The sequence below is a fragment of the Mytilus trossulus genome, chromosome 4, assembly GCF_036588685.1.
Source record: "Mytilus trossulus isolate FHL-02 chromosome 4, PNRI_Mtr1.1.1.hap1, whole genome shotgun sequence".
In the NCBI taxonomy this organism is placed as follows: Eukaryota; Metazoa; Mollusca; class Bivalvia; order Mytilida; family Mytilidae; genus Mytilus; species Mytilus trossulus.
Window position 1 is genome coordinate 62,869,903 of NC_086376.1, and position 27,662 is coordinate 62,897,564.

The 27,662-nt window shown below is 31.1% G+C and overlaps 1 protein-coding gene across 5 annotated transcripts in view; it reads left to right on the plus strand.

Moving 5' to 3' along the window:
• The window catches only part of LOC134715721 (transient receptor potential cation channel subfamily M member 3-like), a 114,938-nt gene that overhangs the window by 54,356 nt on the left and 32,920 nt on the right, over positions 1–27,662 (plus strand). For 4 of the 5 annotated variants that reach the window (XM_063578085.1, XM_063578088.1, XM_063578087.1 and 1 more), the window contains 11 exons: positions 750–966; positions 2,410–2,534; positions 4,937–5,108; positions 15,890–16,073; positions 18,520–18,643; positions 19,817–19,886; positions 21,544–21,644; positions 24,194–24,328; positions 25,967–26,017; positions 26,362–26,493; positions 27,093–27,107. In XM_063578085.1, coding sequence (XP_063434155.1) covers positions 750–966; positions 2,410–2,534; positions 4,937–5,108; positions 15,890–16,073; positions 18,520–18,643; positions 19,817–19,886; positions 21,544–21,644; positions 24,194–24,328; positions 25,967–26,017; positions 26,362–26,493; positions 27,093–27,107 — 1,326 coding nt within the window. The remainder of the gene's footprint in view (positions 1–749; positions 967–2,409; positions 2,535–4,936; positions 5,109–15,889; positions 16,074–18,519; positions 18,644–19,816; positions 19,887–21,543; positions 21,645–24,193; positions 24,329–25,966; positions 26,018–26,361; positions 26,494–27,092; positions 27,108–27,662) is intronic. The other variant, XM_063578084.1, reaches the window with a different exon arrangement.

A 27,662-nucleotide genomic window follows, 5' to 3' on the forward strand; every position in this document is an offset into this window, starting at 1 on the left:
GACACAAAATCAGCACATAAAAAACAAAGGATATGGGCTATTATGGGGTATACGACCATGACACAAAATCAGCACATAAAAAAACAAAGGATATGGGTTATTATGGGGTATACAACCATGACACAAAATCAGCACATAAAAAAAACAAAGGATATGGGCTATTATAGGGTATACGACCATGACACAAAATCAGCACATAAAAAAACAAAGGATATGGGCTATTATGGGGTATACGACCATGACACAAAATCAGCACATAAAAAAACAAAGGACATGGGCTATTATGGGGTATACGACCATGACACAAAATCAGCACATAAAAAAACAAAGGATATGGGCTATTATGGGGTATACGACCATGACACAAAATAAGCACATAAAAAACAAAGGATATGGGCTATTATGGGGTATACGACCATGACACAAAATCAGCACATAAAAAAACAAAGGACATGGGCTATTATGGGGTATACGACCATGACACAAAATCAGCACATAAAAAAACAAAGGATATGGGCTATTATGGGGTATACGACCATGACACAAAATAAGCACATAAAAAACAAAGGATATGGGCTATTATGGGGTATACGACCATGACACAAAATAAGCACATAAAAAACAAAGGATATGGGCTATTATGGGGTATACGACCATGACACAAAATAAGCACATAAAAAACAAAGGATATGGGGTATTTATCTGTCATGTACTAATATGATGTGTACTATATTTGTTTATCATTTCAGTATGTTAGAATGAGTAGCTTTGACAGTAAACCAGATCAAGTTTTACAGTTGTTACAGAAACACTGGGGACTGGCATTACCAAAGTTACTGATAACAGTTCATGGAGGAATATTGAACTTTGACCTCCAACCTAAGTTAAAGCGTGTATTCCGTAAAGGGTTGTTGAAAGCTGCCAGGACTACAGGTGCTTGGATCATTACAGGAGGCACAAATACAGGTAGGGATGCAGTCATCAACCTCTCAGATATGTTCTTATTTGGCTTGAATTATCTGAATTGAGGAAAAACAGACACCAAAACAACAATGTGACCAAGGAAAACATTCATATTTTAAAGCATGAAACATAACATAGGGAAAATCTATTATCACAAATATAGGGAAAATCTATGATCACAATCATAGGGGAAATCTATGATTACAAACATAGGGTAAAATCTATGATCACAATCATAGGGGAAATCTTTGATCACAAACATAGGGAAAATCTATTATCACAAATATAGGGAAAATCTATGATCACAATCATAGGGGAAATATTTTTCTTGAAATTTACTCCAGTATTTTTTTCCTCAGTAAAGTGAAATTAGGTTCATGTAGAGCATTTCTCTAAAAGAGTCATATTTAGACAGATAATTAAATACCACACCAACAAGGATGTTAATCAATTATATAAGGAAAATTAATCTCCCCGATAAGATCACTTCAGAGTCTAATTATAGCCAAGATAAATCTATTTTAAATAGAATTGAGAATTTTTTACTGTCAGTTATACAAATATCTGTCTGCTTATTGCATCATCCCAATCAATAAGTTTTGACGTTCTATTAATTTTCTTGAATTTTTGTTCTTGTTTTATAAAAGTACTTCATTAGAAAAATGTGATTGATTGTGCTGGCTGTCAGAAATAATTAATATTTATGTGAAGATATTCAAAGTTAGGAAATAGAGAATTTTCTTTGTCAGATTTGAAAGTTTCATGTCTGATTTGATAAATAATATCCATCAAGCATGTGAATTTGGAACTAAATCTTTTGAACCTATGCATTTTAACTAGGATAACGAAAGTATTTTCCCAGTAAAATTAGGTAAATCTCTTGAACCTGTGAATTTAACTAGGATAACAAAAGTATTTTCCCTACAAATGAAATACTTAGAAATAACCTGTAAAGTTCTCAAATCCAATATGATTTGAAAGTTATATAGTTATCAAAGGTACCAGGATTCTAATTTAGTATGCCAGACACACGTTTAGTCTACATAAGACTCATCAGTGACACTCATATCAAAATATTAAAAAGCCAAACAAGTACAAAGTTGAAGAGCATTGAGGATCCAAAATTCAAAAAAATTGTACCAAATACGGCTTAGGTCATTTATGCCTGGGATAAGAAAATCCTTAGTTTTTTTTGTAAAATTCAAAGTTTTGTAAACAGGAAATTTATAAAAATGACCACATTATTGATATTCATGTCAACACGGAAATGTTGACTACTGGGCTGGTGATACCCTCGGGGACAAAACGTCCACCAGCAGTGGCATTGACCCAGTGGTGTAAATAGTTATCAAAGGTTCCAAAGGAATATTAGATGCTAATATTGTTAACATATTTGAGATGAACATTTATGCATAAAATACTGAGAATTGTTTGATTTTATTTTAGGTGTTACCAGACATGTTGGAGAAGCTATTAGTGATAGAACAACCAAAACCAAGAACAAAGTTGTAGCTATTGGGCTAGCACCGTGGGGAATTGTAGAGAATAAAGAAGATTTAGTCGGCAAAGATGTACGTTTTATTGTCAATTATCATATGTAGACAAATAGATGCACTTTTGTATACTGAAGACACGCTAACAGAATATCATATATTAAACAATTCGTATGTCAGATAGTTTTAAGCGCTATTCTTATACGGACAGTCTCATGCTTTATTTATGGACTATTTTATCATTCTGTTTGACACATAAGTATAAGTAACATAAAATAACTAAATAAAAAAATCAATATGCATTGTCTTAAGTATGAACTGTTATGAATCTTTAAATCATAAGATACTATTATGGGAGGAGAGAAAGTAGAAATGTACTGTCTGTGAAAGAAAGATAAAATTATAATCAGTCAGTATATGGCATTTAAATAGAAATTAAAAAAAAGAGGCCTACATGAAGAAATTTGAAATTGATTATTTAGTTTGAATCATATAATGATTGTACCAGACCACAACATATTACCAAAACAGATCAGCAGATTGTTTGCTGCCTAATAACATTGAATGATTCCTTTTCTGATTATTAAGGTATAAACTATATACCGCTGTCATGTATCGTAACATAGCAGTTCACACTATATGTAGTTTTTTGCTCAAATTTGCTTAACAATTTGCGACAAACCGACAATTAATGAGTTAGACTGTTTATTGGAATATAGAAATATAATTGATTAATTTCATTAGTTAGAATGATTAATCTTATACCAAACATTGGTGTTGGATCGAATCAAATTGTTAACTAAGCCATTTAAGGGGAGATAACATAAATAGAAAAAATTTTTACTTGTAGCAAGAAAAAAAGGTCGGTGACACCATTTTTACCCCTTTTATATTCTTAATGCATATTTTAAAACCTATCTACTTGTATTTTATTTCAAAATTCTATCTCTAAGATTTCTTTTTATTTGCAGAAAAGTGCTTTTAATGAATAATCTTTAACAATTTAAGCAATTTTGCACAACTTGTAGCTTGGAAAGTAGCATGGTGTCCCCTAATTTTTGTTATATTTTTATAAAAGCTTCGGGAAATCTACATTTTTACAAACTATAAGAAATTTCTATTTATAAAAACCAATACCAATAATAGGATCCTTCAAGTCTTCGTGAATAAGACGTGCTCTTAGAAATTATAATTATTATGATTTGAGTTTAATCTGTCCTATTTATTTCAATATTGTAAATATAATTTAGGTCACACTGAATTTCTATTTTGTACTGACACTTTTCCTTCATTAATTTTCAATAAAAAGTATTCACTACCTCTTGTACGATGAACACTTTTATTTCACATCATTTTCAAATGCCAATAAAAACAATCATATTAAAATATAAACAATCTAGCATATTAGAATATTCAGTCATGTTATGAAAATATGAATACTACATCAGTTTTTTAACCTGTCCAACCACCTTATTATATTATTTCAAACCAAATTTCACTTATTAATATCTTAAAAAAAGGATAGATGTAGATTATAGAATGTTTTTCAGCTACAGTCTGATTAAAGGGCTATAGACCTGAAAGAGACTGGTAGAAAAACACACTATAGTTTTAGAGACTACTATTCGTCACTTTTTGCTAATGTGTGCTCTGACTTTCTTGCATATAATTTGCTATCTGAAGCAAGGAGCATGATATGTATAGATTCTTACATGGCATTTTTTATATCAAACCCTTTATCCGCCCATGGTTGTGATATCAGCCCAAGAGTAGGAGGCTCGAGGGCTGATATCATGAATGAGGGCCGATAAAGGGTCTGATATGAAAAATGACATGTAATTATCTTTTTATCATATACTTCAGCAGAAGATATACAGACAAGAAATATCAAAATTTAATTTTTGTTTGTCTTTGCACTTTCAGAAAATATTTACAGACAACCAAAACAAATTCTTTACTTTAATTGTTTTATTGATAACAAGCATTTTATTTGTTTTTTCATGTTCTTCAATAATATTGTCACCTCATTTATGTCTTTCAAAACAAGTTTAACTTAATTCTTTTTTGCTCCTCAACTATTTTGGGAAAAGTCTTACACTTGCCGTTTTCCGCGTTCTGTTGTCGTTTTCAATCAAATTTCCAGAAATGCACGAAGTTGCATGTGATAAACGTCACGGAAATTAACGGAAAGGCATGTGATAACATTCCGGAAGCAGTCAATAAAGGTACCTTTATCAGCCCGCTATGGAAATTCTTAAGAATCTGGTCAATAAACCTAGTAATCCTTTCATAGCCTTTTGATATTTTTAAATGTTATTGAACTGTAAAATTTTAGTAATATTTTATACAAGTATATGATAAACAAAATTATCGCAAAAAAAAGATGAAAGAAAAATACACAAAATAGTGATAATGCTTCATACAATTTGATTGGTTAATGAATATTATGTTTTCTAGATTCATTTGAATTCTATTTTCAGCTGACTGTTCCTTATCATTGTGTTTCTGCCAATAAGTCCAATTATGCAGTTCTTAACAGATCTCATTCTTACTTCCTGTTGGTGGACAATGGAACTACGGGAAAATATGGTGGAGAAGTCATCTTTAGAAAGAGGCTGGAGAAATATATTGCACAACAGAAAATTTCAATTGGTAAATGAAATGATAGATTCGCACCATGCAAATGAATTTGAAATTTTTAAGGATTTTTCAAGTGTGTTTTTCATAGGCTTCTTTGAATTTAATTTCTACTAAAATCAGATCTTTTATCACATAGTTTGAAAATGACTATGACATGGATGTTAAAGTACATTGGAATATTCCAATAAATTGAAGTTAAAACAATAATATAAGAAATGGCTAGTTTATCTTGAGTCATTGGTAATTAAATTGAAAATAGTAAAACCTCCTTGACAATTTCCTTTACCATATACATTTTATGATCATAGGATATGCAATTGAACACATTTTAAAACAAGTAACATAAACTTAATATGTTTCATGGGAGTTAGATGGTGTCCAGTGTTCTCCCCAGGCCGTTTTAGCGTCGCGGTACCGCGACGCTATATTTTTCACCGTGATGCTATAATAATTCCCGCGACGCTATAATTATTCCCGCGATGCTATAATTATTTTGAAGATGCTATTTTACTTGTCCTCAATTTTGAACTTTCATCTATTATCGATTATGACCATAAAAATTACATCACCTTTAATTGTAATCCCTTTAAGTCGGACATTAAAGGCAATTAAGAGATTAAATAGCTAGGTGTTAATTGCCCTCAGGGTGATAACTGTTTGGATGCGAATATCCCAAGCTGACACTTGTGACATGACTAATACCACGTGTCTGCAATCACCAATTTCAACATGGAAAAATGCAATCACAAAACAATTCGAAATCTACGTTTTGTATTACGAAATTTCAAAGATCGAAACGATTTTTTTTTTTTTTTTTAAAAGGTCGTTTATTTGTGCATCTCTCCAAAAATTACTTTCTTTCTCTTCCGGTAATACGAGAGCGAGAATTTTGGTTTAGAGCTAAACTAAGTTTAATACTTCTTTAAAAAGTTATCATAATTGGCTTAAGTTTATGTTTAATCCATTTAATGCATTAAAAGCGTCTTATTCATGCTCAATCTTTTGTCAAACAATGTTTATTCTTGGACTCATTTTCGTAAATTTTTCTACGGCCGCCATTGCACATTTTTGTGTAAACTGCGTAACGGAACCGGACCAAATATGACAAAAATCCGCATTTTCACGATAATGACAACAGATGGACAGTAGACAGAAAAAATATACCAAGAGAGAAAACTATGCATTAACAGACTATTTGTTAGATAACTTTGTTAAAAATACATATCATTTTGATATAAAGATAAGAAACAACTGGGACTAATTCATTGAGTGCCATGCATGAAACAATGAATTTCATAAACATGATAAAAAAAAGTTTTTAAATTGATTTTTTTTTGCTACTTTTGCTACTTTATCTTTACTTGTTTTATATAAAAAATAGTTAATTTTGTGTACTAGATATTTAGTTTTGTATATAAACAGGTTGATCTATAATGAACCATTCATTCATATGACTTAATGTTGGGTAACTGAAACCACATATTTATTTTTATTTGGCACAAGAGGAAAAAAATAATTCTGTAGCTATAAATGAATAAAGAAAACATAAACTGAAACAACTGTTACTGATACTAGAGTATCAACGCGACGCGACAAACGACATTAAAAAAAATACAGTTATTTTTTTTTACGCAAAATGTGATGCTATCCAAAATTTCTGGGGAGAACACTGGTGTCAATTTAATTTTACAAATTTACTACTTAAAACATATACCAAAGTATCATATATACACTAGTTTGTATGATTCTAAATGTTTGATCTTATATCCTGACTATCAATATTTTATATTAGAAATAATTTTACATAAAGATCAAATTGTTTTTAACAGTAACATGAACAAACCTTGAAACAAACATCAAATGGAAAGTACATTCAAATGTTTAGGTCAATACAAATTAAACCTGTCTGTTTTACAATGTTTATCAAGTCTTTCAAATACAATCCTCTAGAACTTCTCCTTTTGTTTTCAACGTGTTAGTTTGAATATCCTTGTGGTATCTGTTGCCCCTTTTTTTGTTTCCACAATTATCCTGATTATCATGCCCAATGAAAAACATGATTGTATACAAGAATTAGTAGTGGTACTAGGAAAATTTATTGTGATACATAGTTCAGTAAAGAACTTCACTAATTTTGAATTCTAAAGCAACATTGTTTGTTACTTTCATTTTGATGAGATAACTTCACAAATTCTCATTACACCAATTCCCAATTGATTATATGAAAACCCACTTGAAAGCAATGTACAGATTTTAAACATTTTATTTGACGTTGTTTTCTGTCAGTTTCATAAGAATGGAGATAACAATATTGTATTTTAAGCTCCAACAGTATCAATTTTTGATTTGATGTCGTCTGAGCTTGGAATACTACACAGTTATCTCCTTAATGCTGGTGTTCAGATTACAGGAGTTTTTAAGGCTCGTCAATTGAAATAGGTGTAGGAGGGTATGAAGGAACCTCCAAAATACTCCCACAAACTTAATTTTGTTGAGTAATTTTGCATTCATCAAATTGATATACTGGTACATGTACCGCCATAAATGACCCCAGACCCATGCCCCAAAGTAAAACTTCTCTTTCTACCTCCCACATTCATTTCACGGAAATATCACTAAGACTTTATTTTAAGAAATAACACTTTGATATGATGTCACTTTCTTATCACACGTTTAAATGGTAGGAGTTTTGTATTTGTCAACAGCTGGTCGTTTTCTAGGACATACATATTTTTGGTAACTTGTGTTCTATATATAGTCCATATGTTTTTTTGATTGATGTTGGCATTAACCTGACTCTGAACCTTTAACTTGTCTCTTAAATTAGATGGTTTTTGTCTTAATACTGAAAAGAAACATTAAGTATTTAATTAATGGTTGTAAAAAATATTCATTGCTGAAGTTGCATTTTACCTTACGTTTTTGTAGTGCTTATTTTTGGCTTTGTTACAGACCCACATACCTGCCAACTGTCACAGTGTTTGTAGGGGATTTCCCTCATGAAAGCTCCAAAATGGAAATTTTGAAAGAGTAATTTTGTCTGAAACTTAAAACAAAATAATCAATTTTACCATGGGTATAGGATTGTAAAAGAAGGAAGAAGCATATACACATCATTTAACTGAATTTGAATACCTTTACAATGTTTTGTAGGACTATGAGAGCCATCTTGCATGTAAAACACTGATGAGATTTCTTGTATAGAATGGAAGCAAAATCTTGATTCTACCTCTGCATCAATTGTGATACAATATTTCTCTACTTGATACAAAATTAACTGTTGAGAGTTAAGATAAGAAATACCATATTGCATGAGATTTGTTGTTTGAATCTTTTCTTTGATGATTTTTATACCATTTATAGACAAACTTGATTCTCTTTTCCAAAATCTGCAAAAAGGTTGCATTTCTTGTGACACCATAATATGAAATTCATAGGAGAGCAAGTAAATTAGAGTCATAATTAAAATTTGACTAATGAGGAACTTTGAATTTATATATTAAAAAAAAAGAAAAACAGGCCCAGAAAAGGACAGTTCAGGTATAATTTTTTGGATAAGCTAGCTTATTTTTTTCATATAAGATCTTCTATACTAGTCATACAAGGGAGAACACATGCACTCTTGGATCAGCTGTTCATTTGTGTTTGCACTGGAATTCAAAAAAATCTCTTGTTAAATGAAAATAGATTTTACCACCATGAAATTGATTAATATGTAAATGGCTTCTTAAAATGCAGGTATATAAATTATATAAATAAAATTAACAGGAAAATGGTGTACTTTATTATCTCCTTGAGGACAAAGTCATTAGAATAATTATTATGTAATATTTTTAAAACATAACTGATGACATTTATAAGGTGCACAAAGTGCAGTGTGACTGTCCAATGGTTTTGCTCTCCATGAAAGGGGGTCTCATTGGGGGGTTCTGATCCCGGATCCCACTAACTGTTTTGTCAGATTCCTGTATCCCGATTACACTATGTACATCTGCAATTCTCATTTTTTTGTCATTTCCCGGGTCCCGCTAGACCTCATTTCCTGTTTTCACGACACAATAATTTGACTTTCACGTGTCACGCTTACAAAAAATTGGCAATCCCACATCACGCTTAGACCCCAATGTGACCCACATGAAAGGATTTTAAAGAATCATATCATGTGAAAATGTCAACATCAGCATAACTTTCATCTCCCACTACAATATTTTATGTTAATTTTCGTCTCATAATACCCTGTCATATATGATGTTTTTTATTGAAATCTTCACCCAAGCAAGGTAATCAAATTGTTAGTTTCATCCAATTCTTAGCCTTTGATCTTGAAGTTTATGATACTTAATAAGAATATAAAAGCTGTACCATGATGTGATACATCTCAAGGTGAACTTATGATCAGGAATAAAAGGGACATTACATAAAAACTTTTACTTACAAATTTTTTGAAGGTAACAAGAGCTCAATTGTTCGTAATGCATTTTCCATAGGGTACACAAACTAGGGGAAAACCGGTAGCAGTTCCTGTTACTAGAAATGCCAGTGTTGCATTACAACCAAAAAAATATATAGGGTCATGTTGCTCAAATTGACTTAAAATGCAGTTGAAAAAGATGGTCTATTTTTTTCGCCCAACTAAAAAGGCATATTTTAATGGCTCCGACATGTGGAAATAGAAGATACTTTCTTTACTTTGTAAAATGTGAATATGATTTTTTGGCAATTTTTAAACCTAATTGAATAAGCTTTCGAGTAAATGTAATTCCAATCCAGTATCATCCAATCAGATACTGTGTAAGATTCTATTCTGAGTACAAAGTTGCCGGTAAAATGTAAACAAATAATTGCGCTCTTATACATAATTAAACATGCATTGTTAGCCATTTATTGACACTTTTGGTCCTAATACTAATATTTTGGCATTGCATGTACATGATCATCTTGGTTCATCTGAACTTAACTATCTCTTTTTTGAAGCCCTTTATAGCCTGCTGTTTGGTGTGATCCAAGACTCTGTGCTGAACCCCATACTTTGACCTATACTAGTTTACCTTACCAATTGTAATTTGAAAGGAGAGTCGCCTCATTAGCACTCATACCACATCTTATATCTATGATCACTGAATATGGGAAAATGTTCATGATAAGCAATCTTGTTTAAATTTGGAGCCTCAATTTTGTATATATTTAAAGAAATAAGTGTAGTGCCATATTTTTTTTTTACATTGCTCATCTCATTCTACAATTTATCTCAAAATCTTTAAAAATTGACCATACATGGTGAAACAGTATGGAATACCTTCAATAAGTCATTACAGTCTGTTAAGGAATTTATACCATAACTGGCATTTCAATTAAAATTTCAAATGTTTAACAGAGAACAAATTCAACATTAATCAAGTTAGAATTCAGTTCCATCAGATGTTTATTGTAATGGTGGTAATTATCACATAAACACAGAAATTATCAATATAAAGTGCATTAAAATTGATCTGTAATGCTGTTGGGGAATATATATAAATGTTTCATTATCTTACATATCTTAATGCAAATGTTAAAGTTTGAGAATTATCCAGTATGAACCGTTCATGTTTTAATGCACCTAATCATCCCTTTACCCAATGTTATAAATTATTACGCCATGTGGAGAGCTGGGGCTTAATTTTTCAGAGATCAAAATTGCAATAGGACCAAAGTAAAATAGATTAGGCTACCAGGTATTTGTAATTCAACTCTTATTCTAATACTCACTACAGTAGTGTAAAATCGATGCCTTATCATTGGGAGGATGAAGTCAAGGTCACAAAATGACAAAGAGGACAAAATTAAAATTTTTAGGCTATTTGTAATTCAACTCTTGTGCCAAATACTCACTACGGTAGATAAAAAATTGATGCCTTATCATTGGAAGGATCAGGTCAAGGTCAGAAATTGACAAGTAATTATGTGTCAAATACTTCACCATAAAAAGCTATTGAAGGTCAGAGTCAAAAGTTTAAGGTCACAACATGATTTAGGAACTAAACAATTGTAGGCATATCAATGCTCAAGTTTTGCATTTAATCCTCTTCATTTGACTGTTATTGTCTAATGTTTTAGTAGAACTTATATTTTAACTTGATTTTCGCAAAAAAAACCCATAAAATTGGTAACTGTAAATTTAGAAATTCTTGCGAAATTATTATTATTCTTAAGAATGTGACAGGGTTATCCTCATAATAATAAAACTCACTTTTTATATTTTTGATATGAATCAAACAGTATTTTTCTGAATATTTTGCAAAATTTAAATTGCATTTTAGTTTTAAATGACAAATAATGAAGGTAGACAATAATTTCTGAATTTACTGTATTGATTTTGTGAGGTTCAGGACTGTATTTATATTTCATTATTTTGATCCTGTCTGATCTGCCAGCTGTGTGAATCAATTGACAGGTTTTAGATTGGAATTCTATTAGTACTTTATATAATAATTAAGTATACACCAAATAGAAAAACATATGCATATCTATGTCACAAGATTTTGTAGTAGTTTTTGCTCAAGACAGAAAAAAAAAGCTTGTAAAACAATTTCATTTACATTTAAAATGTGAAATGTAAGCCTACACTAATGTATAATATTAAAAGTGCTCTATTATAAGTTTATTAATTTGTCTTTATATGATTGATGTATCTGTATGCAGTGACATTTATATTTATTATTTATTTATGCCCGTCTTGGCGGTAGATAGACACTACAAATTACCTTTACCTAATTTACTCTTTAATCACTCAGAACACATATTTCATTAAAAAGAAGTTTTTGGGGAAACCTCTCTAGAAGATTGTTATTCTTCAAAGGACATTACCCACTTCAGTTCAAATGGTGTGGATGTAAGCAGTTTTTGGCAACCAACATTAAAAAAAAGAAAAAACGAAATGTAAAGTCTGCTATAAAAGGCCTATATATAATAAGTATAAACAAGTTTAAACTTACTGCCTGATTTATAACAAAACATTGTATGAAAAACAAATATCACAGACATGAACAGCAACCTCTAAACTACAGGTTCTAACCTCCTTTGCCATCAAAAATATAAATTTTACATAAAAGAAAGGTCAATACATTTTCTTTAGATATCATCACATAATTAGTTGCTTTCCCACATTATTTTTGTTATCTGTGTCTCATCTTTAAAAATAAGCTGTATGTATCCTTCTGTTAAGGTCACTTAAAAATCGTAAGATGAATTATTGATATTTAGTGATAAATATCAATTTATTAAATTTTTTTTTATAAGTCAGATCTCAAATTATTACATTTTCCACAATTTTTAGATAGCTATATTTTTAGCTCACCTGGCCTGAAGGGCCAAGTGAGCTTATGCCATCACTTGGCGTCCGTCGTCCATCGTCGTCTGTCGTCGTAAACTATTTCAAGAATCTTCTCCTCTGAAACTACTAGGCTAAATACTTCCAAACTTTAACTGAATGTTCCTTAGGGTATCTAGTTTATAAATTGTATCCGAAGTTTTGATCTATCAACAAACATGGTCGCCATTGCTAAAAATAGAAAATAGTGGTCAAATGCAGTTTTTGGCTTATATCTCAAAAACGAAAGCATTTAGAGCAAATCTGACATGGGGTAAAAATGTTCATTGTTGGGTTGTTGCCACTTAATTTGTAATTTTAAAGAAATTTTGCAGTTTTTGGTCATTATCTTGAATATTATTATAGATAAAGATAAACTGTAAACAGCAAAAATGATCAGCAAAGTAAGATCTACAAATAAGTTAATTTGACCAAAATTGTCAATTGACCCCTTAAGGGGTTATTGTCCTTTAATGACAATTTTTCACAATTTGTTCATCATATTTGCTAACTTTAAAAAATCTTCTCCTCTAAAACTACTCAACCAAATTCAACCAAACTTCAACTGAATGATCAGTAGGGTGTATAAAATAAAGTTTGTGTTTTATTTTCTATTTTGTCAAAAAACGTGGCTGACATGGCTAAAAATAAAACACAGGGTAAAATGCAGTTTTTGGCTTATATCTCAAAAACTCTAGCATTTAGAGCAAATAAGACAAGAAGTTAAAGTATTTATTAGGTCAAGGTCTACCTGTCCTGAAATTTTCAGGCGAATTGGTAACTGTTTTTTCAGAAACATAGCTCCTATGGCTAAAATAGAACATAGGAGAAAATAATTTTTTTTTTGCTTTTAAAGAAAATAGGACGATTCAAAGAACATTTTATCTGTTTTTTTAAATAAATTGAAAAGCCAAAATAATCATTGATGAGAGATTTTGCCCAGACAATTATGATCCTGGTCATGGCACCATAAGTGTATAGTATAATTCAACTATTGTAATATAGAAAGCAGACCACAATCATGCTATTTAACTTTTACTTCAAAGATATTTCTGAGTGTTAAGGCTATGTCCCTCACTGACGTCAACCCTACAATACAATAGGTAAAAACTGACGTCATAACTCTCGCGATACATGTTTATGAAAAAGCATGATAAATGTAGGACATGTTAATTGCATTTAATGACATCTTGGTGTATGAAGTTACAACGCAATTTACAGACAATTACATTCCAGTATATCTACTATTGTTAAAAATATTAAATTATGAATATTTGACCAAATATGTATTCCTATTAAAGTTTCTGTAATTTGTTTTGTTTATATGAAAAAGGCACCTACTTATTGTTTTATTAAGTGCCATGACACCTATAAAACAAATTAATTTGCAAGGCCAATAAATATATTTATTGACTTCTTAACATGTTAAGTGTTGCCTCAAAGGCAAACTTCCAATTAATTAGATGTTATTTGAACAATTATTCAGGTTTATTGACAGGTCATCATCAAGTTGTAATTTACGAACATAAATAATAGTAACAAAACAATAATGAAATTTCAAATGGACCATTGATTCGTCACTTCATTTATGTAAAACAAATGTTTTTGGAAAACTTTACATTGATTTTTGTCATTTACACTGTCAAACGTGTGTATTTATCCTTTAATGGGAGAGATAATGATTGATATTTTCTTTCCTGATGTTGTATGTGGGAAAATAACCCAATTATAGGAATTCAAACGTGTTTTGCAGAATTAATGTTGCATGTTTCGTGTTTGTATTTTATAGATATGGGAAAATTATGCAATAAAAATGATGTTATTGCTTTGTAGTTCATTAGAATCTATTACGGTACATCATACTATATCTTATTGTAATATAATTCATTCATCAATACCGTGGACAAATTGTATCAATGTTGTTTTGGATCTTCAAAGATCAACTTGAATTATTGATGCTAAAAAATAACAACCGGAAATTTAAAGTCTGATGAATTTATTTTGAAACTAAAATAGTTTCGAAAGGGCCTCATTTCAATCTTGATACTAAACAAAGTTCCTTAAGTTGTCTTTAGACATAAATTTAAATAGGACAATAAGTTTGGAGTGGTTTAGGGAGTATGAGCAGATTAATACAGCCTATCATCCCAATGTCAGTGAAGCGCTCACAAACATCTCTCCTTTGCTTACTAGACCATGTCTTTTAAAGGTAATAAGACACACTGACACAATAAAAACATACATAGTCCAACTACCAAAGGGATAACCACTAACTTGAACAACGGAAATGTTGGCACATTCCAAGTATGTTAAAAGTAGTGTTGTCAACGGTTAACCGGTTAATCGGTCGAACGACCGAATACCGAATACCAAAAACGCTAACCGGTTAACCGGACTTTTTTCAATTTCGATAGATTTGATAAAAATTTGTGTTGAAAATCAAATAATTAAATAGTTATGTTTTATTTTAGAATTGTCATCGTGGTAATTAGTTTGACAGATCAATTGTCCAGTATATTGATTGCTATTGTTAATCCTAAAAACATAAAATTAATTAGAGTTCGGGGCAGGATCTTTAAGAAACATAATTAGTTAACATGTTTTTTTAACAGTAATTTTAAATCAGTAATGAGATTTAATTTTACTAATTACTTCATTATTTCGTTTTCGATCTAATATTGTGTAAACCTGCATTTCAATTTGCAACCTCCGTGGTGCAAGGGTTAGTCTTACTTTGAATTAAAAAATTGTGAAATGCAAACCAATGTGAATGTGCCCAATGTATACGTGAAAGTACGAGTAACATACTTAAAGAAAATGCAAATACAGTGAAGAAACAGGTTGTACAGCATGTACAATGACCTATAGTTGTTAATTTCTATGTCATTTTGGTCTCTTGTGAAGAATTGTCTCATTGGCAATCATACCACATCTTCTTTTTTTTTTATAATTAATCATTTCAAATTGAAACACACCTCATTATTTTCGGCGAAACAAGAGAAAAAGAAAGAATAATAGGTTTCAGACATATGACATATTCAATTCTACGAGATTCAGATTTTTTTAAATTTTTTAATCTGCAGTTGGTACAAACGCTATAGTTGATACGGAGTATTTGATTATTAAAAGTCAAACTTCGCCAGGAATCCTCACAGACAAGCCTTTTTAATGCTAAAGGAAAAACTTCAATTCTAAAAGCGTATTTATGACTTGGATGAAAGGTTGTCAAATTGACACTCATACCACATCTTATATCTATGTGTAGGGTTCTATTGATAAAGCTTTCAAACACCAACTTAAATTACCGGTTAACCGGTTAATCGGTCGAACGATTATCCGAGTAACCGGTTAGGCAAAAGTGTACGATTTGACAACACTAGTTAAAAGTCATGTTGCTCAATAAATGTTTTTCTGTTTCTTAACATTGTTTTTCTTTCTCTTTCAGCTAGTGGTGTTAAAGGTCGAGGTGTGCCAGTGATATGTGTAGTATTAGAGGGAGGTGCCAACACAATACGTTCTGTGTTGGAGTATGTTACAGACTCACCCCCCGTACCTGTGGTGGTGTGTGATGGGAGTGGCAGAGCAGCTGATCTGTTGGCATTTACACACAAGTATACTCTGGAGGATGGGTAAGACATTAGAATTAAAACAACATTATGTTCTCTTATCATAGCTAGTGATGTACCAGAGTTATGCCCCTTAAAAACGTATATGCAAGCAGTGGCATCATTTATGTCCCATGAAAAATGTGCATAGATAAATGAAGATGAAAAATCTTCTCTGAAATAATTCCTACTCAAGTAGACAAGTCAAGCACAAACTTGATAAAGTAATTTCAGTACCTATTGCGATGTTTTTATTATTGCAAATAATGCGACAGGGTTATAATCGCAATAATTTAAACTTGCATTTTGAATTCTTTATATGAAGTAAACAGGATTTTTCAATATCTCAAAAACTAAAATCGCATTTTATTATGAATAATGACAATTTCGCAATATTAATTGCACACAACAATTTCTTAATTAACAGTAAACAACAATTAAATTATTTAATTGATATTGTGACTCATCTGCAGAGAGTAGCCCATACCAATAGTTGGTGCTTTAAGGGAATTTCCCTACCAGTACTTAATGACAATAGCATAGTACTATTTGAATACAAATTTAATTTCTCTAGATACAGAAGTCTTTCATCTTAATAGCAATAAGTGTAGGACATGCATAAACATAAGCCTAAGTGACAGTTTATAACATCATAAAAAGCTCATTATTAATTCTACTGTTGTCATAGATGTCACAGTCTAGTAACTAACGATGATTGACAAGTTATACCTCTGTAAGGTACATAACAAATAGTGTTAAGCTATCAGTCAGCTGTCCCTGTTAGATGTAAACATGAAAGGTTATTGTTGACTAAGCTTCCATGGTAATCCTTCCCCAGGCTTTTTATAATGTGTTCATTTGAATAACAGTACTTAAATTACAGGAAATGTTCATTAAATATACATGTACTTGAAATAGACCTGTCTTCAAAATATGAGTAATGGAAAAATTAAGAAATTTATAAAGCACTTGTATGTCATTCATGGTGGCGGCTGTTTGCATATTCATTATTTCTATGCAACCCTGAACTCTGAACCCTGAACTCAGTTTCCCAAAGTATGATCATGACTTGTGTGCATGTAACATTAAGCATATGCATTTTCCTAGCATATTCAAGTTTTTTAATAGATGACATTCATGCATTTTCTGATCATGTCATTATGTCACAATAAGAATCTATTGCTAATGACATTATTTTTGAACTCCATTTGTGTATTGTTAAGTAATTTGCATTTTTGAAGATGCGGATGCACTGTATTTAGTGCTGTACAATTTCATCAATAGCCCCAAGTACAAGTGTGAGTTCCTGTCATCACTTTGTGTTTGTTGTTTGTCCATTACCTTTTCTTGTTTTCATCATCTACTCTAGAATTAGGATGCTAATTTGACAAGTTTTACAGGATGCATCCCTGTGTCTTGTTTCATGTCTTTCATGCATATTGAGAGAAATTTCATCAGAGCCATGTCTTCATTCTGATTGGTCATCTCCATCATCTAACCATCTAAACTATAAGAAATGATAATTTGTAGACCCTCTTTCAGTCTGACTTTATCATCCTGAACATGCAAGAAATATTTTTGCTGAATGTTAAGCAAGCAAAAATCAATCAGTCTATTGGACTTATATAACTAAGTTGGTGACCTGTGTAGAACATTTAAAACGCTCCCAGTATTGTACTTTATTTGACCCCCTACAAATAATCATCACATAGTTTGACAATTAGCATAACTTTTTTGCAACAATGCCACTAAGTACATCTATGTCACATGTGTAGACTGACTCACATTGCCCCCCTCTTTAAAGATTCCTCATTTTTCCAAAACATGAATTTGCACAAATACAATTGTTTTTCAATAAAGAACATGAAATATGAATGATCTAAGGTGTTAGTGTCAGACAAGATGTTTGAATGATGTGATTTTTTCCGCTATTTTCTATGAATGATTTTCTGATGTATTGATTATTAACATCTGTGTTATAATATCCTCAGTAGGTTGCTTGCAGTAAGTCATTTTACTAAATTATATACCTCACAAAACTTCTTTTGTATTTCAAGTATTCAAAATTAATCAAGTTGCAAGCATGGTTCTATATCATGACATTGGTATTGACAGAGTAGGGATCACTGTGATTAGACTTGAGCAATGCCCCTCAAAACAAACTTTCTTACATGTATCTTTCGACTCTTTAGTTATCTCTTCTATTAAAAGGGACCACAATTAGCTACTTCTGTGTCAAAGTTGATAGAAAACAGAAGCACTCAAACACAATAGAAAGTATACATCTTAATGTATGTTATTAGTGACACACATAAGCGGTGCCTAAGTGAGACAAATGGCATTCACTTAAAACCAATGTCAGCTTTAGAAATTTATATCTTTGTATAATATTGCTGCTGTTATGGATTTATACAAAATAAACAAAGCAATTATCCGATCTTATTACATGAACTGTATTTTTTTATTACAGAACTATGCCAGAAAGTTTACGTGACCAGCTGATACTGACAATACAGAAAACATTCCTATACAACCAGGAACAAGCTGAGAAGTTATTTATAGAGCTGATGTTATGTGTTAAAAAGAAAGAACTAGTAAGTGGAGGGTGGTTTGATAGGAATTATAAAGTCAGTTTTCATTTAAATGTTAAAAACTGATGGTGATATTTGTTAAAGAAACCTTGCACTTAACTCAGGTTAATATAAAAAAGAAGATGTGGTATGATTGCCAATGAGACAACTATCTACAAAAGACCAAAATGACACAGACATTAACAAGTATAGGTCACCGTACGGCCTTCAACAATGAGCAAAGCCCACACCACACAGTCAGCCATAAAAGGCCATATAAGACAAAGTAAAACAATTCAAATGAGAAATCAAACAGCCTCATTTATGTAAAAAAATGAATGAAAAAAGTTAAGTTTAAGTGAACACTTGAAAATCCAAAGAATCATGAACAATAAAAATTGAAAAAAAAGTTTTAATTGTAAAAATTTCAGATTTTAATTGAACAACTAAAATGCTTGTCAGTCTCAATATTGAATGAAACCATTAATTTGGAACATAGGTTATAAATAGATATGAGATAGTTAATTATCTGCTATACCATGATGAGAATGAGAACATCAAAGAAGAATTTCATTATACTTGTCTAGGGCAAAAATCAATACTAAAACTTATTCATTGATGTAATCTGTATTTTAAAACTAATAAGTACCAATAGGAAGTCTTCAAGATATCACCAGGCATTCAATTTGTTATGTTCCTGTCGTTTGTAAGCTTTTAATCTAAAGAATACTCATTGTGTTATGACATACTGGATCAAAACTTTACACTTTCTCTCAGTCTATGTGCTTAACATTATGCAGTTGATTTATTACTTCCTATTATGAAGGAGCAAAAAATAAATGAGAATCCAATATTATCATTGAAGATTTCTACATCTGTGGCAATGGTCTAAAATGTAATGATTTAAAAAAAATCCTCAAAGCAAGATTTCTAATTTAAACCCATCAATTTAAATTTTTTCTTAAAAGAATTTATGATCACGAAGTTGGAACAAGAAATCAGATGCAGATAAATATATATGTATAGTACAATTGATACAACTCCCTCCCCCTCAGCAAGGGTGTGATTATATAGAACAAAAACATTGAAAATGAAAAGGGAAATCTTGATCAAAAATTAAGTTAGTATTTATATCATTGTGTATTGTATACATTACTGTATTTATTTGTTGCATAAATATAATAATTAATTTTTTAGATAACAATATTTAGAATGGGAGAGGGTGCTCAGGACATCGATTTAGCCATTCTAACAGCTTTACTTAAAGGTTTGTATATTTTATATAATTATTTATTATTTGATAGGACTTACAAAAATACAGCAGTCGATAAAAAATCCCAGCTAACCTCTCCTTTACTATCAATTGCCACAGAAAACGCACCTGATTTAACGAACACAAAAAATGATTTATATAAAGAAGAAGTTATTTCTCAATATTTTGGTCAGGTCTTTAAAAACCCCACCAGGCCTTAAAGGTAGAAAAAAATACGAAGATTTGAAAGGAAAGGACTACATTATAAAAATGATGCTATCTTATCCTGTATAGGATACAGTGGAAGGTTTGTAAGGATGAAATAGACCAGTTTTATAATTTTCTAGGAATTTGTAGTTTATAACTAACTGTTGTGATTTTATATTAGTTCGATAAGTGAGATATGATGTATTTGTAGTAGTACCAAAAGTAAAGTTGGCAATCTTTAGATATACAACTTTCAATCTGTTTCTTTTTTCTCACCAATAAATATAAAAAAAGAAGATGTGGTATGATTGCCAATGAGACAACTATCCACAAAAGACCAAAATGACACAGACATTAACAACTATAGGTCACCATACGGCCTTCAACAATGAGCAAAGCCCATACCGCATAGTCAGCTATAAAAGGCCCCGATAAGACTGTAAAACAATGCATTGCCACTATTTCTGAACTATTGCATAATACAAAATCTTTTACAATATTTTTATTTGCCTGATATCAATACTTAGAACCAAGGCTATTATTAGATTTATTATTTCTCACTATAGAAATAAATTGTTACAATTAAAGCCTATGTCATTCAGCATTATAACAATTGGATGTGGCGTTACTGTTTACAATGGTGTTGTATTCTACACTTATCTGTTATACTATACTTTGATATGTGATGATTTATTGGTGCATGCCAAAAATGCACAAATTTAGTTGACAGATTCAATTCATATGAGTATTTTTGTTGGATTGTGATTAAAATGCAATGCCATTGTCTACTAGAGTGTGAATAAATGGACGTATGGTTTTCGAGAACTGTGAATTGATGGGATAGATTTAATGTGATGAATTATAAATCAATGAATTGATATTTTTAGAGCTGTCTAAATGCCAACTGCAGAGAGGACATATTGAATTCTAATCCTTATTGCATCATTCAATTACACAAACTTAAAGTTGTAGATTTGTTATAATCAAAGTTTCGTTTCAAATTTAATTATCAAGTTAAATACATGTTGCCAACAGTTCTGCTGGTTTCTTGTTTGTTCTTTATTGCACCAATGCAAATAGTTAAAGTGATGTAGAGAAATTATGTCATATAATTTGTTCACGGTTGTTTTTAATGAAGTTGATATCAAATTTACTTCAAACATAGTACACATGTTCTCTATGATATGATCTTTCTAATTTTTATGCCAAATTACAGTTTTGACCCCAATTTCATGGTCCACCGAACATAGGAAATAAAAGTGCTTGTGAGGGGCATCCCTGTACTATGGACACATTATTGTTTCCTATTGTTGTTTGTCATTAAATGGAAATTCTGTAATGTTCTCAAAATGGATGTTTGAATTCAGAATTAAAACTTTTTGTAAAGATAGACCTGTATCTAGGTGATTAAGAGATATGAATGTTCTTCATATTAAACTTCAAATTTTTACTGTTACTTTTTCAGGAACCAATGCCAGTGCTCCAGACCAGTTAAGTCTGGCATTAACTTGGGACCGGGTAGACATTGCACGTAGCCATATCTTTGTATATGGACAAGAATGGCCGGTGAGTTGAGCAGTTTTTTAAGTGTCCACAAGTTGAAGTTAATGAAACCCTGTCTTAACTCATCAATTCTTATATGGCATTTGTTTTAGATAGAATGTCAGTGTCTTATTAAGCAATCATGTGTCAAAAATAGTGTGAATGTCCAACTATTAAAGTCATAATAAGTAGGAGAGTTAATACATTCATCACCCTTGTATAGTTACAATTAGTAAGAAATTCTTTTAAGCTATCTCAAATTAATTTTTAAAAAAATTATTTGATAAGCATGAACATATATCTTGGCCATTTCAGTGCAATGATATTTATTATTATGTCACTTAAAGGTCTTAAACATGTCAAAGTTGGCTTAATTGACTACAAATGGTCGTTTTATTCATATTTTTATGTTTACAATTAAATATTAGCTGCCACCTAACCAAAAGATCTATTTGAATTAAATCTGTATCTTTAGAAAAAAAACATATTATGTGGTTGTTAACTTGTAGATTTATGCACTGCAACATTTATCATCACACTCCCTCAATAATACTGACATATTTTATAAGGTCATCTCAATGTCATACTTGTTTATTAAGATAAAAGTAAGGCTCAATAGGATGCAATGTTTAATCTTTAGTTTGCACTGCTAAATGAATTTGGTGCTTACCAGCACTTTGATTATTGGAAAGTTCTTTGGACTAACCTGGGTGGGAACCAATTCAATGAATTCTATAGGGTAAAAGCTGAAGGATGCCTCCGGGTGTGGGAATTTCTCGTTACATTGAAGACCTGTTGGTGACCTTCTGTTGTTGTTTTTTCTATGGTCGGGTTGTTGTCTCTTTGATACATTCCCCATTTCCATTCTCAATTTTATAAGAATATGAATATCTTTGGACTACTCTGGTCAGGTATTTTAATCCTTGCTGTATTATTATATATGTTTGATATTGCAGGATTAGCATCAAGTTGTCATGATGATCAAGGTCAAGACTATAAAATGGTCCTATATTGTGGCATATGTTTGACTTTGCAGAATAACCAGCAAGGTCAGGCTAGAATGGGGATGTTGAATCTGATTTTTCATGTAGGACACATGCCACTTTCTCTTCACTTTGAAGTACTCTTTGTATGTGTCTGTAGGTGGCCAATTCAAACATGCCCTTACTTTTGAGTGCCAATCCAAATGTCTTGCCAGGGGTGGATCCAGCCATTTTAAAAAGGGGGGTTTCCAATTACATGTCCCCATTCAAATGCATTGATGGTAAAAAAAAAAAGAAAGGGGGTTCCAACCCAAGGCTTCCAAAACGGTCATATATTCCGGACATTTGTATAATGTCCGATAAAAGTCCGGCTGAGCAAAGCATGAAACGGTCATATACGTTTTAGTTATCAAGGCTTTTTCGGTCATTTTAACATAATTCACGATCTTTTTGACCCAACCTTTTGCCTTTAACATCAACACATTTCCGGTCATTTAAGTGACATGATGATTAAGTACTATCAAAACAACCCCTATTTCAGTACTTTCTAATTTTAATCAAGGCTAATAAGTAGTTGGACAGCAGAAATCTACCTGTTCAGGTGACAGGTGAACTACTTTCAGTACCGGACATCGTAGAAATTGATCGGTCTATTCACAATTATTTTCTTACATTTCAACGGTTTGTATCTAATTGATTTAGTCCAAAAGATTAAAATTATAAGAAATTAGTTTACCAACATTATTTGATGAAAAATTTAAAAGGTTTCAAATGAAAAAATCGTCAGAACTACGTATGAACCAGAACACATGTGCGCATGTGCACAGGTTGGAAATTCAATTATGCATCCTACATTTCTTCAAAAATGCTAAAATTATTATTGATACCTGTAGCTAACGTTCATTTCAAGTATTTTGTTGAAGAAAATAACGTGGAAAGAGTTTTTTTCACTCAATCGTGCTTTGTAAACTTTCACGGATTTTACGTATCCGTTTATGGTCCATGTTTTAACATTATCGAGTCAACATCCGGTTTAAAATGAAAGTAAAGTTTTTGACAATGTCATTTTGCACAAATAAAGAGTCTAAGGCAGATATGAGCACACTGATGTGCACACTTTGAATGATGCATTGCCATTTTAACAGTTTACATACGAACATCAAATTCATGTCAAAGTAAAGTTAAAAACGTTTTTTTTTAATGTAATGTCAATCATTGGAATGGCCATCTGATTACCATAATTGCCTTTTGTGACTAAGTCATTTAAGGGATTAAAATCGGGATCAGATTTTAAATGTCCGGCTGGCTCAAATATTTTTTGGAAGCCCTGTTCCAACCCCCGGACCCACCTCTCTGATCCGCGCCTACTTGCCTGAATTCTAGTCGCCCTAAACCTAGCTGTTGAATTAATTGTTATTTTGTTCTCCTCCTGTTTTTATCACTAGACATTAAAAAAATCAACAATTAACAAATTATTTATAACAAGTCAGTTATGAATGTTTTAATAAATGACCTTATATTTGTAGAAATGTTCCTTGGTAAAAGATATGATGGATGCTGTAATTAATGACCTTATATTTGTTTTTGTAGGAAGGTTCTCTAGAACAAGCTATGATGGATGCTCTGATTAATGACAGAGTGGACTTTGTGAAGCTGTTATTAGAGAACGGAGTTAGCATGAACACTTTCCTAACAATAGCCAGATTAGAAGAATTGTACAACACTGTAAGTGTCATTTTTCAAAATGCATATTAGAAATATTTCTGACGTTTTATGTAATAGTTAATTTTTTTGTCTGATCTGCAGCAAATATTTCTGGAAGACATGACATCACTCATTTTGAAATATTATCAATAAATAGCCAATCTTTCCTAAATTCAATATATATTCCAAGTCTCAATAAATTATTTATTAAGCTTCTGACGAGACTGTGTCATCCTGCTTTGACTCCAATTCAAATGCTGGATATATAGATTCCTACACTGCAATAAGTGTATTACGATATTTCTCCACTCGAGACAGTTAAATTTTATTATTTAAAGTGTGGCTTGCTACGCATTTTAAATAATTAAATTTAACTGTTGACAATGGAGAAATATTGTAATACACGAGAAATACTGTCGGAATCTGTTTCTCTGATGACTTTAATCATTCTTTTTCAAAGATTTTCAGAAACTTGTGTTCTTTATATGTGACGTCATCAGGCAAGGTCCTCACAATAGGAATATTGAGAAGAAAAACAAACATTTTGACGTCATTATCAAATTTCAACTAATCGTTTGCCAAGAACAGATTTTTCACTAGTGAGGAGAAATATTTTTCTCACACCAGTCAGGAAATATGAAAATAGCACAAAAATTAGAGAAATCTTCTATCTATTACTTTAGCCACATAATACTCGGCTTTTATACTCAGAAAAAATTTAACATTTGGTGTAGATCTTTATGTTTAAGATGTATTGTGTAAGCTACTTTTAGATCTGTGGGCCAGTTACTTTTTCTTCTTATTTGATGATACTTCAAATTTCTAGAATGATGATAGTCTTCATATATTTCTCAGCACTGTATTCAGGAATGTTATGATATTTTTAGGTCTGTCATTTAAAGTAGTATTAAGAAGACAATAAATTTAGTTCTCCTTAATATATTTTGTAGAAAGTCATCTTGTATTGTTATTGTTATTGTTAATTACACTAATGAATTTGTATACAAACAATGTAACATGTATAAAACATGCTTAAATTACAGATGTGAATATTGATAAGACCTTTGTGTTTAACCCTGCCACATTCTGTAACGACCTGTCCCAAGTCTGGAGCCTTTAATTTTGTGGTTGTTGCTGTTTATCTTATTTCTTATTCATTTTGTACTATTAGTTTTCTCTTTTGCATTATTTAAATCTGTCATATGATGGCCTGTTATGATTTACTAAGGCAGTATGGGTTTGGTTGGATGTTAAAAAAAAGAAGACAACTCTCCACAAGAGACCAAAATAACAAAGAAATTAACAACTATAGGTCACTGTATGGCCTTCAACAATGAGCAAAGCCCATACCGCATAATCAGCTATAAAAGGCCCCGAAATGACAATGTAAAACAATTTAAACGAGAAAACTATATCCTAATTTATGTACAAAAGTTGAACGAAAAACAAATATGTAACACATAAACAAAAGACAAACACTGAATTACAGGCTCCTGACTTGGGACAGGCACATACATACAGAATGTGGCGGAGTTAAACATGTTAGCAGAATCACAATATGAAAGCTGTATGCTAACCTTTATTTTCTATTTTCTATTTATGAATTCTGTTTATTCTGTATATAATATAAATAATTTTTGACTATATTATATTTTACAGAGACAAGGTCCATCGAACACCCTACGATATCTAGTCAGAGATATAAAAAAGGTTAGTTCATTCACAATTCAAGTATTTTAAATGTTACATATTCACTATGATAACCTTTAAAAACTAAATATTTCAGCAGTAGATTTGACCAAAATTATATTCTATATTTAAATCAGTATATCATTAAATGAATTTCTTCAGTTGTTGTGCATTAAAAAAAATGAAAAATGTGTGTTGCAAATAGATGCAATCCTATAACTTGAAAATTTAAACCACAGAAAATTTATTTCTGATTTCAAGAGGTTACTTCTTTAACAAATTATCTGAAAATTTTAATGAATTCTATCCTAATGGTGAAAAAAGACATATGATTATTATGACACTTGTGTTGTTTTATTTTGTAGCATGTTCCCTCCAATTATCATTACACACTGTTAGACATTGGTTTAGTTATAAATCATTTGATGGATGGAGCCTTCAGATCCACATATTGCAGGAAAAGATTCAGACAGAAGTATAATGCGATTAAAAGAAATGTAAGGTTACAGACAGAATAGTCAAACCGTATATTATTTAAATCAATGGTTGATTATTAATTCTCACAGTGGCCAGATTTTTAGTAGACTAGTCAAATATTCAAATTTGATTGGACAAATATTTAGAGGTTTCCTTAAAAAAAAGAGAGAGAGTATGATTTATTTTGATCGAGGAGCAGAAAGACCTATCTGGGGTTGTTGGAATTGGGCATTTATTTTTGTGGCAATTCAGGATCTACACTTAAAGGGACTGTTTTTTTTTATATCAAGCTATAAAGGATGCTTTAGTTTTTTTGAGAGAATAGGGGACTTTTTTTCTAAGAGGGATGACACCAACTTCTGCCGCCCCTCTTGATAATGTTGGGTAAATCCATGTTATGTTTAAGTATTCCAAATTAACTTTCAAACTATTAATCTATAGATATGGTCAAACACTTTTTTGCTGGATGAACATTTATAAGAATAAGTCTGTGCATAGGTGATGATTTCTACAGTTCAGAAGCAAATATTAATTGTATGGTAATTACTCAAGTGTAAGAGACCATACCTTTAAGATGATATATGTAGAATATTTAATGAATGTTAAGTAAATATTTCAGCTCCATTCAATAGCTGTAAGTAGTATGTCAAGTGCATAGCTGAGAGAGCTATGTAGACTTTAAACTAATTCTTTAATAGTTGCTAAAACAATTTTATTCTGTGGAAAAAAAAATCTGTATAACTTTCAAAGTAGCTCAAACTTGAGCAAATTGCTTGCATATAAAGATGACCAAACATGCTTGATTCGGCCTTCATAACACTATGCATAACTGAAAAAAGAAGGCATGTTTTCAGCTAACTCTTTTTAAATAGCTTTCAGAAATATTTACTCATAAGAAATTTCATTTTTTACGTTGAATAAGATGTTGAGAAAATATGCTAATTTTAGAAATAAGTTTGCATAGCTGACAGTTTGTGCAAACCAATTAAAGGTTTTTATGCATACTTTACATACACTTTTATCATGCATATTATCCTGTTCTAGAGTGGACTTGTTGCATGTAACTTTCAATTATTGCCATATCATGAATTGTTTCAACACGAAAAAGTGCATTTCAACTAATAATTCTTAAATACAGTTTTCATTAATTGCACTCGTTTTGTTTGATAATGGTTCCTTGTTTCATTCT